The sequence below is a fragment of the Monopterus albus genome, unplaced genomic scaffold (genome assembly GCF_001952655.1).
Source record: "Monopterus albus unplaced genomic scaffold, M_albus_1.0 scaffold204.1, whole genome shotgun sequence".
Classification (NCBI taxonomy): Eukaryota; Metazoa; Chordata; class Actinopteri; order Synbranchiformes; family Synbranchidae; genus Monopterus; species Monopterus albus.
Genome location: NW_018128084.1, coordinates 648,222 through 664,632, shown reverse-complemented (window position 1 = coordinate 664,632; position 16,411 = coordinate 648,222). Strand labels below are relative to the sequence as shown.

The 16,411-nt window shown below is 41.6% G+C and overlaps 2 protein-coding genes across 5 annotated transcripts in view; one reads left to right on the top strand and one right to left on the bottom strand.

Moving 5' to 3' along the window:
• Positions 1-10,210, top strand: part of gpbp1l1 (GC-rich promoter binding protein 1-like 1) — a 14,658-nt gene extending 4,448 nt beyond the window's left edge. For all 4 annotated transcript variants that reach the window (XM_020618362.1, XM_020618361.1, XM_020618360.1 and 1 more), the window contains 9 exons: positions 2,280-2,400; positions 5,123-5,451; positions 5,875-5,950; positions 6,030-6,226; positions 6,392-6,535; positions 6,963-7,118; positions 9,524-9,648; positions 9,737-9,839; positions 9,989-10,210. In XM_020618362.1, coding sequence (XP_020474018.1) covers positions 2,280-2,400; positions 5,123-5,451; positions 5,875-5,950; positions 6,030-6,226; positions 6,392-6,535; positions 6,963-7,118; positions 9,524-9,648; positions 9,737-9,839; positions 9,989-10,159 — 1,422 coding nt within the window. In that variant the 3' untranslated portion in view covers positions 10,160-10,210. The remainder of the gene's footprint in view (positions 1-2,279; positions 2,401-5,122; positions 5,452-5,874; positions 5,951-6,029; positions 6,227-6,391; positions 6,536-6,962; positions 7,119-9,523; positions 9,649-9,736; positions 9,840-9,988) is intronic.
• An 821-nt stretch (positions 10,211-11,031) lies between these two features.
• Positions 11,032-14,993, bottom strand: LOC109970653 (nuclear autoantigenic sperm protein-like). Its single transcript, XM_020618374.1, has 14 exons — positions 14,888-14,993; positions 14,642-14,752; positions 14,378-14,458; positions 14,174-14,292; positions 13,801-14,043; positions 13,613-13,716; positions 13,442-13,518; positions 13,259-13,332; positions 12,968-13,156; positions 12,674-12,846; positions 12,158-12,229; positions 11,937-12,014; positions 11,691-11,845; positions 11,032-11,559 (listed from the first exon to the last, which is right to left on the bottom strand). The coding sequence occupies exons 2-14, from the start codon at positions 14,740-14,742 to the stop codon at positions 11,553-11,555; spliced, it is 1,473 nt and encodes a 490-aa protein (XP_020474030.1). The 5' UTR covers positions 14,743-14,752; positions 14,888-14,993; the 3' UTR covers positions 11,032-11,552.
• Between the last annotated feature and the right edge of the window lie 1,418 nt (positions 14,994-16,411).

Below are 16,411 nucleotides of genomic sequence, written 5' to 3'. Positions count from 1 at the left end.
GCGTTAGTCTTAGAGGAAAGTAGATAATTTTAAGTAACATCAAATCACAGTTCAGTGTGTGGGGGAGGACTTTTATTTTTGTATCTAAGCTTTAACTACATTTTCATGGGCTTCTCTAAAAGGCCATGAGAAGAAAAAAAAAATAATAATTTTTTTTTGGTGGAGACTGGCTGAAATTTAGGGATTTTGATTTTCCTTACTTAACTGCTGTAGCAAAGTAAAATGGACAGCAAATGCTTATCCTACTGTGCTGTCATATCTATATTAGTTATTATTTTGTTGGACAAGGATTTGAGTTTTATCCTAACTAATGATCTGGTCACTTTAACATCCAAGGTGTATTTGCTGTTTAACTGTTATGATGCGTTAAGTAAGTTTACAAATAATAGCAATAAATATTTTATCTTATCTTGCATAATGTATGACGAGGGTTCCCAGTATAGGAGAATAACAGGCCAACAGCTCTAAGTAAAAGTTTCTGTCATTCATTCCATCATTTCCCTGTATCAGGGCATCTGCTCAGAGCTCATTGTGATGTGTGAGCCAGGATGCTGCTCAGCTTAGTGGCCTCTGTGAAATCAACAGTCAGGACAGAGAAACAAGTGCATAGCCACTGTGCTTCTGACATATGGCTTCACCTCATTGATCCTTGGTTTGTGAAAAGGATATAATTCAGTTAGAATTGAGAATTTGCAGCTGCCAATGTGCTGACTTTTGGATACACCACTAAGGATCATATATCTTGAGATTTTCTTATCTTACTGGCTTCCACAGCAGCACAGAATAGATTCCCACACTGACATTTTTACTTAGTTATGTAAGATTGCTGAGGGAGGAAAAGGGAAAAACTCAGTGTGGGGAAGGTTTATGCTAATCTAACATTTTGCACAAATATGAAGATGAAGGGAAAATAAAATGCAGATAAATGGTATGACGATTATTTAGAGTGGATTTGCGGTTTCCTGGTATTCTGCATAAATTGGTCATGAATGTGATCTGATCTTCACCAAAGCCACAAATATCAACAAAGACAATATTTCTAAGCTGATAAAACACAAACATTTGTGATCTTTCATGGCTTTTTATTGAACACACCCATTAAACATATAAAGCAGGGGTGTCAAACTCAATGGCACAGGGGGCCAAAACTCAAAGCACACTTTAGGTCTCGGGCCGAACAGGATAAAAATTTAGTGCGTTCACGTTTTTCAGCTTGTCCTGATGTTTTGTCTCGTAGTGCCGTCTTAGGTTATATTCCTTAATTACAGCCACGTTAGCTCCACAAATAAGACACACGGGTTTACCGACAATGTCAGTAAACATATCCTCAGCCTCCCACCGGTTTAGAAAGGCTCTGTTTTCAGAATCAACTTTCCTCTTGGCCATTGTTAGGGGCTAGCTTTGACCTGAAATTAGGGTTGTATACATCAACAGACGCTTGATTGATCTGACGTAATTGACGCAGGTAGCCTATCCTTCGGTAAGGCAGTTGTTGCGCTGCATTATGGGATTTGTAGTTTGTGTGTTAACGGCGCTTCATATCGCCGGGCCATTAAAAAAAGATATATATAAAATCATCTCGCAGGCCGGATGTGGCGCGCAGGCCTTGAGTTTGACACATGTGCTGTAGTAGATTTACTTCAGTGTTTAGGGTCATTGTCCTGCTGCATCAGCCAGCTTGTTCTGAGCTTCATCTTGCAGACAGCCACCCTGACATTATCCTGGATAAACTTGATAATTAGTTCCCCCCCACAATGGCAAGTGGTTCAGGTCCAGACGCAGCAAACCAGCCCCACATCATGATGCTCCCTCCACCGTACTTCACTGTTGGGATGATGTTGGGATCATATTGGTACTCGATTCCCTTTTTTACACCAGATTTGCTAATACCTGACTCCAGTTGATATCAGAAGCCTAATGTTGCCGTTACTTTGCATGTTTAGTGTGTGTGTTCAGTAAAGACATAAAAGATCCTGTGTTTTGTCAGCATAGATATATCTTGTTTGTTGATATTTGTGACTTTGGTCAAGATCAAATCACATTTCATGACCAGTTTATGCAGAAAACCAGAAAATTGCAAATAGTGCCATTACTTTTGGGGGGGGGTCCACTTTCACACAATTTGGAAAATCTTGGTCTAAGGGTAATTGCTGGTTTTGTTTTGTAGTTTTCTGACCTTGTTGTCAGTTTAATCAGGAAGAGACAGAAGATTATCCTTGTCCAATATCTCTGTAGAGTGCCATTTTTACTAACTTTGTCCCCTTTCCGTCCTCCTCCAGTCCCCTGCTGCCAACCTTGACAAACAAGGCGAGCCCCACCACCACAGAGACAGCAGAACCGCTGTGAGTCACAACTCGTCTGATGGCTTCTTTAATAACGGCTCCCTGCGCGCTCCAGCAGGTAACGGTGAATAGCAACTTCCTTCTCATTGTGAATTCTGCTACTGTTGCTATAAAGATTAACTGTGAAAAGGAAAGCAACTGTGTGAATATGAGGAAAAGAATCAAACTTGGCCTTCAGGCAGTGGTACTGGTTTGACACAGTGCAATGTAAAAAATAACTACCTTAATGGTCTCTGTTTCTATATATTAAATAGACACTTTTATATTAAGCTTTCAGAACAGGAATAATGGTGGTTGGGTTATTTTTGAATCAGCTATGCCAAGACTAACTGATCATTCTGCAGGACCTCTGAGTTGTGCATTTGAAAGTGATGGCAGGCAGCCAACCTCTCAAAGAGTTCCCAGTGGTGTTGCAGTAGACAGGCAGGTGGGGTTGGAGTCATGTCATTCCCTTATTTGATTGTTCCATAGTCCTTGTTTGAGGACGTCCCATAGCTCTCAGATGAAGGATCGTAGGTTAGGAAGTCTCTTGTCTTTATAAACGCATTTCCTTTAAACATGTGTCCTTGAATCCTTCTCATATGTCTTCTCAAATGCACAGCAGTACATCTATGTGGTGCAAATTTTTGGCAAACTTACGATTTGATTCCAATTCTTGGCACTATAATTTGGCTGTTAGTCTAGTTTACTTTGTTACACAACTGATTTCTGTCCTGTGCCCACTGAGCTGCTAATAAACAGACAGTTAATCTAATTTTACATGCAAGTACTTTACATACTGCTACCCAGCAGTGAGTAGAGTACTTGAAATTATAAGTATACCTACTCTACTACTACTACTCTCCTTTTGGCTGTTCCCATTAGGGGTCACCACAGCGAATCCGATTCGCATGATTAAATTTGGCACATATTTATGCTGGATGCCTGTCCTGACACAACCCTCTCTATTTATCCGGACTTGGGATGGGCACAGAAGTCACTGATGTGAAACTCCTGTGGTTAGACACACACTCACTCCTGGGGAAATTTAGTCTCCACTCAACCTAAGCTGCATGTCTTTGGACTGTGGGAGGAAGCCGGAGTACCCGGAGAGAACCCACGCAAGCACAGGGAGAACATGCAAAGTCCACACAGAAAGGCTTGAACCTGGAACCTCCTTGCTGTGAGGCGCCAGTGCTAACTACTGTTCTGCCCCCTTGAAATTATAAGTATACAAAGTTATTAAAATTAGCTTGACCTTTACCAACTGCAGCATCAAATGTGATGAACGCAATAATGCATCAATAATTATAATCCAATAATATAAATGTGCCAATATGCATGAGTACTTTTACCTTAGGTATTTTGTATTTTGATGCCAGTACTTTTATTTATTTATTTATTGTTTTTTTGGTAGCTGGCATGTTTTGTAAAGTGGAGGCAGAGGAACAAAGTAGAGCACTTGGTTGTGTTGTTGTTAACGTTACGTTTGCAGCGGTGGAGAACAGCGGCTGTGCTACAGTGTTACTAAAAGAGGAAGCCAGCACATCTGTAGAAATGAGACCTTTTCTTTGTCCTGCCAGTTTGACTGAAGTGCTGCAGTGTGTCGCTGAGCTGCTTGTTTGTTAATATGTTTGATGCCCCACTATGCAAACATCATTCTGTTGGTGATGGGCTATGAAGTATTCACACAGTTTTCCACACTTTCAAAGCTCATTATCAAGTAATAAATAAACACAAATGAATTCCTTGTCTGAAGATGAACTAACGTTATAACCATAGATGTACAACACACTTCTACTATAGGCATGCTGTCTTGCTGTCCATGTGCAACACTGTCTTTGGGGTTGAGTTCCGGCTTTCTTTCAGCATTTTGACAAAAAATAATCAATTTTTAGCATTTGTGAATTGATTTAGAACCATAGAAGATATAAGTCGCAATTCTAATGTGAATGGACTTTTTTTTTTCTCTCCCACCCCCAGTATGTCTGTATGACATACATCCATATAGTAGTCCAACAGTACTGAAGTTTAAGATGTTTTGCTGTTTTACTTGGAGTTCTTTTTGAATTGAAGGTGCATTGCACCATTTTGTGTTGCCGCCACCTGATTCCAGATTCAAAACGGCTATTCAAATTCAAGAATTTTAATTTGTTGTGCCAAAAGCACAGAGAGTCCTGTGAGCCATCAGGGCTTACTAATGTCAGTGAGGAGTATATAATCATAATTTCATGTCTCCTGCTGCCCTGTTATTTAGATTGTCGCTACAGGTTTTGACTAATGTTGTAGTTGTTTTAGTAACTACTGCGTTTTTAGTTAGCCAAAGATAATAACAGATCTCGATGGACTTAATAAATCAATCTTACTACAAGATTTACTGTTGTCCATAGCCATGCAATCCACATGCTTTGGCTTGCCCGTCTTTAGTGCCATTTTATTTACCGTATAAATTAAGTTCTGTGACTGGATTTAATGTCTCTACTTAAAAATTCCCTTTTTGTACAAAGGAACCATTTCCCTCTTGTTTTGGTCTTATACCTGCTTTGTGTTTCCACACTGGGAATAACACTGAGTCTCAGCTAATGGTAGGCTAGTTGCCCAACCAGTCACCTGGGAAGCAGATGGTAAAATGTTGCCACTTTTTGCAGTACCAACATAACGGAGCCTTTCCTGAATGATATGTTTAACAGAATTATTGTTTTGCTTTCATTAGACACTTTGTTTCACTGATTTTCAGCACTCAGGATTTGTAAACATAATTACATCATTCTTGTATTTGCTGTATTTGTTTTTCTCCGGAGGTGACGGATGGCAGCAACCCTCTCTGCTTCTGAGGCATGACTCGGTGGACTCGGGGGTGACCAAAGGAGGACATGGTGGACTGGCAGGGGGCTCGTGTTGGAAGGAAACACCCAGCTGGCATGGAGCCCCGCGGGGTGCCCAGGATGGCCACCACCACCAGGGACGCCACCCCAAACGGGGAGGAGGCGACAGGGACAGGCAGGGGGCCCACCGGCAGCGCAATGGCAACTTCCATCCCCGTAAGGGTGCCTCGTACCAGGACAAGTTCCCCAACGAGGAACGCAAAGACAGCAAGGACGACAAGCTGAAGTTTGTGGAGGAGGACTTTGTGAGTAGATAACCCTTTTTATTCTAAACCCAAAGCATGGCACAAACCTTGACATAGTTCTTCAGTGGCAAAGCTCTGTTGAAACATAAGAATGCGAGTCAGTGGCAAAGCCATATGTACAGTTTAATAAAGAGGGTTCAGAGAGACAGGCTAGCTCTACATATAGACTGTTTTTAAGAAAACACTGCACCTGATTTTAGATCATTGTTGCAACTGTCAGAAATATAATTTTTGTATTTTTTTTCTGAACAAAATTTGTACATTTCATGAGCATTATGTGTTAAAGCAGTTTCCTTGTGCCAAGCCAGTAGGTTTAATCCTGTCAGACAACATGCTCTGATTTCTGGATGTTAACCTAGCTTGAAAATACAAATTGTGAATGTTAAGACATTTAATCCAGATGCTCACTGTTTGCCTTTTTAGCCTTCCCTCAACCCTGAAACAACTGGAAAGCCTGGGACTCCGATGCGAGCAGTGGCTCCCCATGCTGGAGTGTGGGGTAAGACCTCTCGGTCCAGATTTGATTACCAGTTTAAGCCCTGTTCAGCAGTTCCTCATTACTGATTGTCCTGTTTCAGAAAACCCCCCTAGTGGCAAACAGATGGTGTCCAAAATGCTGGTTATCAAGAAGGTTTCCAAAGAGGACCCCAGCACAGCTTTCTCTGCGGGCTTTGCCACTGCCGGTGCCCTGCCCACCAACGGCAGCAAAGCTCCCATTGCAGGTTCCAGCGTCTACAAGAACCTGGTCCCAAAACCTGCTGTGGCCCCATCCAAAGTAGGATTCACTGCTCCATGTGTCATATTATTGAAACAACTTTTATTTCTTTAAATAGAGATGCAAGATAACCCAGTTATGCATGTTTGAATTAAACTGAAATCAAGCGCTGCATACTGTACCAGTTATTTGTGTGCTAGGCTGTTTATATATCCACTCTTCCAGAACACCCAGTGGAAATCCGGTGGTAGAGAGGTAACCAAGTCCGGCCTCCACATGCCAGGCCGAGATTCAGTCTTCACCAGCCCCATCTCTGCAGCCAAACCCAGCACCTCAGTCAGTGCACCACAGCACAACGCCTCGAAAGAGGTGAGGATAACATGATGAGATATTTTTTGTGATTTAAGTGACATACTAAACTGCACAGCAAGCAAAGGAGAAAAATTCCAGCGTAGCTCCGTGCATGATATACTGTATAAAGCTGGTCCTACCTCTGTGTAGTAAATGACAGGTTTTATCTAAACATAGTAATTATGTGTTAGTGTGGTTGCTTACTCATGCACTTGAAATTTGCAGCAGAATATATGCATTATCTTCTCTCCACTGTATTACAAATGTTGTGATCTGATCAAATCCCACAATCCAAACATTTTTATGAAAACATAATTTCAGGCAGTTAAAATGGCGGATCATTGTTAACCTACTTGGATTTTATGACTGATACATTGCTTAAAAAAAGAATTCCATTAACTCACTTTTCTCCTTTTCATGGCTTCTTGTGCCTTCACATCTGCAGCACCCTTCCAGCACGACTCCTCCCATAGACATTGCGCCGTCGAGGCTGAAGCTGATGCGCCGTGGTCCGGACCGTAAGAGTGAGTTCTTGCGAGCTCTGAAGGACGAGGGCACCGGAGAGCTGACGACGAGCAGCAGCCCAGGAACATCAGGAGAGGTAGGCAGCAGTTTGACTTGTTTTCCTAAACCCTTGCACAGAACAGTGGCTTCAGCTAATGATTGAGATGAGAAACGGTTTCATTTAAGAGTGCTGTGTAACGTGTTAATTGTCTGCAAGTAAAAGGTTTTTGTTTTCTTTTCTTTTTTTTCCTTTTTTTTTTTATTAACAATGTCATAGTGCCAGGTAGAGCATGGATCAGGTCGCATATTTCTGTCCAAATCCGACCCCTGCATAAGAGTGTGCCGTCTGAACACAACCCAGACCCAACAAGCATGTACAGTATTGTTCAAAATAATAGCAGTACAATGTGACTAACCAGAATAATCCAGGTTTTTAGTATATTTTTTATTGCTACATGGCAAACAAGTTACCAGTAGGTGCAGTAGATTCTCAGAAAGCAAACAAGACCCAGCATTCATGATATGCACGCTCTTAAGGCTGTGTAATTGGGCAAAAATGGACTGGACAAAATGATTGATACCCTCAACTTAATATTTGGTATCGCACCCTTTGGACAAAATAGCTGAAATCAGTCACTTCCTGTAGCCATCAGTGAGTTTCTTCAACCTCTCTACTGGAGCTGTGGACCACTCCTCTGTTGCCAGCTGTTCCAGGTCTCTCAGATTTGAACGGTTTCTTCTCCCATCTACTGTTGTGAGATCTCTCCGTGGATTTAACTTGTTAGCAAGCTTTCTGCTGGTTAAACATACACCACATAACACCATAGTTTACAGTGTCACTACAAAAAAGGTTATAATGTACAGTCTGTTATCTAATTGTCTAAATTGAAATTGACATTTCTTTTTACCTAAAATAATTGATTAACCTTCAAAAACTTGAGTGTAAGACTTTCCCAGGCAGTTATACCACTCAGATAGTCAAATCTCTCCTGAGGCCTGTAGAGCCAGTGATAAATCTTTACCTGGCTCAAAAGGACAAACAGTTCATTTGTCAGCTGACAATATATACTGAAAGAGAGCCATATTTATTGCAGTTGAATCCCAGGGCAATGGCTGTAGTCTGTGATTCTAGTTGAGTCTCATCTTTCCACAGGACTTTCTCCCAGAAGGATTGTAGCTTCCTCAGGTAGGTTTTATCAAACTCCAATCTGGCATTTTTATATTTCTGTGTCAGCAGTGGGGCTCCCCGGGTCTCCTACCATAGTGTCCCTTGTCATTCAGATTGTGATGGATAGTGTGAGCTGACACCGTTTGACCCTTTGCCTGTAGGTCAGGCACAGGGTCAGCTTATTTGGAAGTTGATTGAGGTTCTTTATCCACCTCTGGAACAATCCTTTGTTGCAATATGTCATCTATTTCTCTCTTTCATCCACGTCCAGGAAGATTAGTTACAGAGTAAACCTCTTGACAATGTTGTGCACAGTGAACATAGGAACAACCAGATCTCTGGAGATGGACTTGTAGCCTTGAGATTGTCCAGGCTTTTTCACTATTGTGGTTCTCAAATCCTCAGACAGTTCGTTCCTCTTCTTTCTTTTCTCCATGCTCAGTGTGGTCCACATGACACAAAGGTTGAATCAACTTTTCTCCTTTTTAACTGGTTACAAGTGTGATTTCTATATTGCCAGAACCTGTCGGTTGCTACAGGTGAGTTTCATTACAGATTAAAGGAGCATCACATGTTTGAAATACAGCTATTTCTGATGATTTTGAAAAGGTGACAATAATTCTGTCAAGTCCATTTTAGAGTTCTGTGTGGAATGTATCAGACTTGGCTTTTTATCTATGTATTCTCTGCTTTTCTGTGTCCTTCCAATGCAAACAAACGAAATAAACATGAGAATACCAAAGAATTTGTGATTGCAACAGTTTCCTGGGAGAACTGGTGAGTTATCTGACAGAAATGCAGGGGTGCCGATATTTTTGGGCATGACTATAAGAACAAGTGTAGAATGTCCGAGCCCAATGCAGTTGAGCTTGTACAGTGTTTTTCTCCCATTGTTAAACGAATCAGACATTTGAGTGCTCCAGCCGTCAAGCCTAAAGTTTGACTACATGTTCGAGCCTGACCCGGATTTGAACATAAGTTCTAAATTTCTGTATGAAGCCGGCTCATGCCCTCGGGTACCAACAGGTCCCACTGGGCTTCATTCGGGTATCCACTTTCTAGGGCCGGGTAAACTTGTCTGCATATGAAGGACAGTCAGCACATGAAATTTTTAAGTGCCAACTCCAGCAGAAAAATATCACAATTGTTTTGTTGTATTATTTGCTCCACCCAGGCCTGGTGCTACATTCATGCACGGCACACTCTGTGTGTAGGGTACCAAGTGCCTGACAGGGCTGCCAAAAAAATATTACAGTAAATACAAAAAATTATAATAAGTCTAATTTTAAAATGTACATAAAATAAGTATTTTGTTGCTATTTGAATGTTCTCAGGGTGAAAGCAGCACCCCAGAACCCAAAGCCTACACTGAGGAAGTCTGCCATGAGAATGGTCTCTCCTACTCCCTTAGTGACTCCGACACTGAACACCTGTCCAGCTCCCTGGAGGCAGAGCACAGGTAGGACACTGCTAACAAGCTTCTATACAGTATATGCACACACACTCACACAGTATCGACTAAGCAGAAAATGGCTGTGCTTATGTAGGTTGCTGAAGGCCATGGGCTGGCAGGAGTACCCAGAAAATGATGACAACTTCCTGCCTTTGACGGAGGACGAGCTGAGAGAGTTCCAGACTAAAACTGAACAGGTGAGACCTAAGCATTAATTAGATTTACCCTAGATGCATTATCACTTAATAACTTTATCCGTTGGCATTTAGATTTTTCTTCTAATAAATTAAAAGTGAGAAAAGAGTGAAATGGCATCTCATTCACCCGCTAATTGTCTTTGGACCAGCTGAAGAGGAATGGCATACAGAGGAATGGGGTTCTCGTAAGGGCACGGGGTGTGACCCTCCATTTCACCCCCTGGAGGAGTGTGACAGAGACACACGTTGAGGAGGGCTCCGAATCCGAAACCAGTAGCAGCAGCCAGACCTCTGACGATGACGACTGCATCAAATCCTAACGTGTCTTTATGGAACAAAAACAAAACAAAACAACAAAAAAAAACAAAACACAACAGCCAACACCACATCCCAGCAAGCAATCCCCCTCCTCCTCTCTCTGTTTTTAGAGCACCATTTTGAATTACTTTCCTTTTGATTTTTTTGTTGTTGTTGTTGCACAAGGGAGAAACCAATCATGCCCCAGTGAAGGGGAGATTACTGCTCCGCCAGATGTTTTCCCTGCGTTTCCTCCTTCACTGCAGTCCCTGCCCTCTCTGACCCTCCCTCTCATCCTTTTTCTTCCTCGCTTTGTGGAACTGAAGTGTTCATCAAGAAAAGAAGGGCAATGAATGGACACTTGATTCTGCTTTAAACAGACTAACTCATTTCATTGATGATGCTGATGACACATTATTAATGATATTAATAAAAATTGGTTCCTGACAAGCTGATATGTATCAATAGAAATCTGTGTAATGTGTTTTAAGTCTACATGCCATTGAATCTCTGCAGGGACAGTGATCTCACACTCACCTGCAGGCAACCCTTGATTCTTATTGGCCTGAGTGGCACCATAATGAATTCACACTAAAATTATGGGCATAAAAAAGTACAGATGTTTTGTTTTTTTTGCTAAAGTGGAAGATGGAAAGATGTTCTCTGGGGAAAATCAGCCGCATGTTTTAATGGGAAGTAAAATTGTTCAACTATTGCTCAGATTTGCCTTCAAACAGCTGTCAAAGCTACTTTCTCTAGCTCCATCAGAATTCCAACTAGGTTGAGATGGCAATTTCTCAGATGGGCTTCAACTCAACATGTCTGTGAGGTTGTCTTTGTACACAGAGGCCTCATCTTTTATGAACTTCGTATGAGTATCATGATCAGTATACACGAAAAACACTTCCAAAGTACCATGGTGGATACAGAAATTTAATATTTGTATAACCTTTCAGCTATTCTTATACAGCACAAACAGTGATGTCATTACAGGTTAAACTATTAGAACAGTTATCTTCCTGTTAAATGTTCTCTTAGGTGATGCTTGAATTATGAACTGTTTTTCAGTCCTGGTCCTGGAGGCACTCGGCCACACTATTACCTGCTCACGATCTTCAGGTTTACTAAATCAGCTATACTGAACCAGGTGTGCTGAGAACACCACATTGGACACTCAAGGCAATGTGACTGGAACAACTTAACCTTTCCCCACTGGGACTTTTGCTAAAACAACAGTTATCAAATAACACTTTATTTAACTGTATAGGTTTCACACGTGAAAAAAACACTACCATAACAAAAGGCATAGAAAAAGATGCACATATTTACAACAGCAAACAAGTGTAGTATCAGTACAGAGCTGGTCATCTTGGTGAATCCCTTCGTAGGTGGAAACAACTTGGAAGGAGTGTGGCTTCAGTGACTACAAGAGAAGACTTCAGTTAGACCTGCAGATAAACAGTTCACCTGGCATGTCAGATATGAACTAACCCTGAAAACCTGATTTATTTAGCTCTGACATTTATGTAATCTTCCAAACATTGCAGCGCCTACCTCTCCACTTCCATACTGTTAGCGTGCCCGACTGGATCGCCAGCAGCTTTGGGAACGCCGTTAGTGTGAGGCTCCTGCACTTCATCTGTGTGCCCGTCGTCCTTCTTCACCTTCTTGACCACTCCCTCCTTCACTGGACTGTCCTCTTGTTTCCTCTGGCAAGTCGTTCAAATACTTTGCAGGTCATTGCAGGTCATCACGATACAATCTACACAAAAACTGAATCAAAATAGCTTGCCCCCTCACCTTCTTCCTGACCAAGTGGGAGATGTCAGAAACGTGCCCGCTGGTAGAGCTCACTCCATTGGCTGACGTGCCATCGATCTGCACGCAAAGTAACAAGGACATTAGTACTCGGCTAAATAAAACACTTAAACCAGTCGGTCATTTTTGCATGGGCGCCCATTAAAAAAAAAAAAAAAAAAAATTTGAATTTAGTATGTACATTTTGAAAAAGTGCAACCTGCCTTTGGACTGGATGAAGAGTCACCCTTCTGTACAGATGAACCAGGGAAAGCAGAGGAAGTGGAGCCACTGTCCTGACAGGTACACAAATATATGAACATTTAGTGTGTGATGCAACTGTGTTGTAGTGCTGTTTCAACTACAGCTGTAGACATGCTTCAGGGGTTACAGGCAAAGCCCAGGGATGAATTGGAGACACTCTTTATTAAATGTGGGTTGAATTCAGTGTGTTACATGTGGATTAAATCCTACGTCTCTAATAAAAATGCAAAGACAACACTGCTTTCACACAAAGGCCTGGTGTAATTAAAGAAGCTATATCCAAAATACACTCATTTTCTACATTTACTGGTTACAACTGTGTCCATAGTACGTACAGCTTTAATCTACATAACCCCAAGATGCAACTATAAACATTTGATACGCAACAATTCTTCAGTGCTCGTTATAGTGTTTGTTGGAAATGGTAATGTCACAAATCGTCCTCTTTACAGTCAGCGGCCCCGACCCTAACTCACCAGTACACCCTTCACAGCCTCAGCGGTAGTGCTTGCCGTTTTCAGTCCCTCTGTGGCGTCCTCCACCTTCTCCTGGATCTCTGGCAGCAGGGCCTTCAGCTCCTCCATCTCCGTCCTCTCGTTGGGCAGAGCCTCTGGGTCCTCTGCCTTGTCGAGCAGCTCCTGCAGTTTGTCTGACAGATTTAAAAAACCAACAAAACAAAAAAAAATGGGGTGTGTTTAGCATACACTTCTGACTCTGGCTCCGAAGATGACCAAAGAAAAAACGTGGCTGCAGGAGCTGGCTCTGCTCACCCAGCCGGCTCTTTATGACTGAGATGGAGCTGTTCAGCTCCTCGATGGCCTTGCTATACTCTAGGTTTAGGCTGTGGGTCAGGCCGAGTTGGTAGTGGGACTCAGCGAGCAGGCGGCTGTCAGGGTCCAGGTGCTGCTTCTGCAACTTCAAACACTCCTGGAAATCCTCCAGCGCCTGTGAGTAGTTTCCTGACAGAGGAAATAAAGAAGCGTTTCAGGTGTCAACAGGTTGCACATTCAGGCTCTTACAGTATGTTCAAGCAGTCACAGGAGGTGGCAACTTGTTAGTACCTGATTCAGCAGAAACTTCACCCAGTTTCAGGTGGGCCTGAGCTGCCATCAGCTGATCCTCCTTAGTCACTTTTCTTATTAAAAAAAAAAAAAAAAAAAAAAAAACTGTTACCATGGAGGCTGTAATGCAGCAACTTATCAAATTCAGGCCCTAACATTTGTTGCTCATTAGAAGACTGTTACCTTTTGTAGATAACTTTGGCTACTTCCAACATCTCCCAGGCCAGCTGCAGGTTCCCCACCTCCTCCTCGTCGCTATCCTGGAAAACCACATCACCTTTAAAGTCTAAATAAAAAAAATCACAGGTCTAGTCAAGTCACCCTGATGTGTATTTGGGTTGACTGGACAAGTACCTTCTCTGCGGCACCATCTCCTTCACCTTGCTCTTCTGTGACACCCTCCATTTCTTCATCAGCATCGTCTTCTTCCTCCTCCTGCTGCTGCTTTTCTTCACCATCTGGAGGAAAAAAAAAAAAGGTGTATGAACAGGGCAGCATGCCACTGCAACCCTCAGAGTGACATTTATAATCAAGGTCTGCACCTTCTGCTTCTTCTGGCTTGTCTGCTGACTCTTCTTCCTTCTCTGCCTCCTTGTCATTTTCCTTCTCTGCCTCCTTGTCATTTTCCTTCTCATCTTCAGATTTGCTTCCATCTACAACACTCTTCTTTTCCTCATCACCAGCCTCAGTCTTATCTGCATCTTCACTCTTCTTCTCTGCATCCTCACTGGTCTTCTCTGCCATGGCGTCATACACCTGAACCCTCAGCTCATCTCTGGTCTTCTCTGTATAGAAAGCGTAGAGTCAGGATGAGTGGCGAGAACAATTTGCTTTTACAGTGAAAGCGTACACAAACATCCCCAGTAGAAACGAGGGACAGGACTATTTCACTAAATTATTACATCATTTTCTCACCATCAATGTTTTTGGTGCTCTCAACATTGGAGTCTTTGTGTTTCTCCTCCTCCTCCTCATCCTCCTCCTCTTCTTCTGGCACTCCTTCCAAAGCATTACCCAGGACTGAGTTCTCCATCCTACAACAGTACTAATAGTTAGGTCTACACAAACACCAACACGGAGCAGATAACAATGTAGACTCAAAAATCTTCTTGAGCTTACCGTGCCAGTTCCAGCAGCGCCCTACCACACCAGAAAAAAGCCTCTCCACACTCGTCCGCTGTGTCGCCATACTTTTTAGCTCTAAAATAAAAATGTATAATTATCCATGTTACTGGTAGCTACAGAAAGTTCCTTTGACTTCATGACTTGGTTTTTGTGTCACCTTACAAATACAAGTACAAGTGTCTTAACTAACATTACGTCCAATTAGTTCAATTAGCCACATGCGGACTTTAATGAAGTTGGAGACCGTCGGGGACTCACAGCATGCCGCAGGCCTCCTGCAGGGCGCTCACGGCCTCCACCGCCTTCCCCAGCACTAAGTGCTTCTTGCCCTCTCCGATTAGTTTGTTGGCCTCCTCCATGTTAGGTACGCTAGACGGAGAGAAAACGACTTGTTAACTCGACCCTATGACCGAAAAACTGTACCGCTGATCCCAGAGTTCAGTCCGTAAAGTCGTGGGTCTAATGTATGTGGTTACGTTGCAAAATCTCACAATACATACATACCTTGACCGAGAAAATACCGACGTGGGATTAAAAGCGGCGTCTAACTGCGTGTGTCCTAGCTCCTCTCAGCAGCCACTCACGCTCACTACTCTGTTGCTTCAATTTGGCGCGAAATGTTCTTGCATCTTCCGGTCAGTTTCCGGATTCATCAACCAGCGCGGGAGGAATCTTAAAGGTACAGAATCAACAGTGTACGTCAAGATGACTGACCTCCACAACCACAACCACTACTGCTACCACCCCAAGGATTCAAATACTCCTACTATATTTACATTTAACAAGTGTATGAACTGCTAAACTTCTTTTAGTTTTTGATGTTGTTGTTGTCAATCCCTGGAATATATCTGTTATTAACTATGACATTGTTTTCTGCAAAACAAACAAAAAAAAAACGATTAACCTACTACGCTACTACTTCTTCTTACTGTTACTATGACTATTATTTCTACATCTACAACAATTACTAGTATTAATTCTAACACTATTATTACCTCTAATACAAGAACAATTACTCCTAATATTATCAAAACTATTGTTAATGGCAAAACAGAGAGATAACAGTGCCCAGAATAAAAAAAAAAAAAAAAAAAAAAAAAAAAAACACAGACCCATGACCCTACTACTTCTACTGCCACTTTACATATCATCACTGCTACCAAGATTCAGTGGTGTTATTTGTATTGAGATCCCTTATTTAAGTAGCAGTATCAGTGTAAAAATACTTTGTTACAAGTCCTGCATTCAAAGTGTTAAAGTAAAAGTGCAAACTATTAGCATAAAAATATACTTAAAGTTCTAAAAGTAAAAGTACTCATAATGCAGAATGGCACATGTAACATTAATGTATAATGTGAACGAAGAGCTAGTTTTAACTAGCTTATATGTTATATGTTTTATAGCTTATGTACTTTATATACTGCTGGGTAGCTTGTGAATATCCCACCAGAGACCAATAAAGTCTTATGATTACACTGTCATTTTTCATCTGCTTTTGAAAAATAACAAGTAACTAAAGCTATAAAATAAATGTAGTGGAGTAAAAAGTACATGTGCCTCTAAACTGTAGTAGTCAAAGTATGAAGTACCACAAAATTAAAATACTAAATTTACTAAAATATTAAAATTACAGATAACCTCAAAAATGTGCTCAAGTACAGTACTTGAGTAAATGTATTTAATTACATTTCATCACTGACTATTATAATTGGGTTACAGCTACAACTACTGTTAATAGGCTGCTAAAAAGAAAAAGAGCATTTTGGAATTAAAATTACTGCAATTAAATAAAAAAGATATGCAATAATCTTATTTTATAAAGAAATGTGATGAAATAGCATTTCATGTTAATGTTGAGTTGTAAACATCTATTGATTTCACAGTTTCATGATTATACTCTGTATCCTGTCTATACTGAGTGTGTATTTCTCAGTCTCTGTGTGTTTCCTTCTGTGTGTGTGTGTGTGTGTACATAGGCTACATGCTGTCACGTCCTACTGTGAGGGACAGGGATTGTCCGGCTCCCCT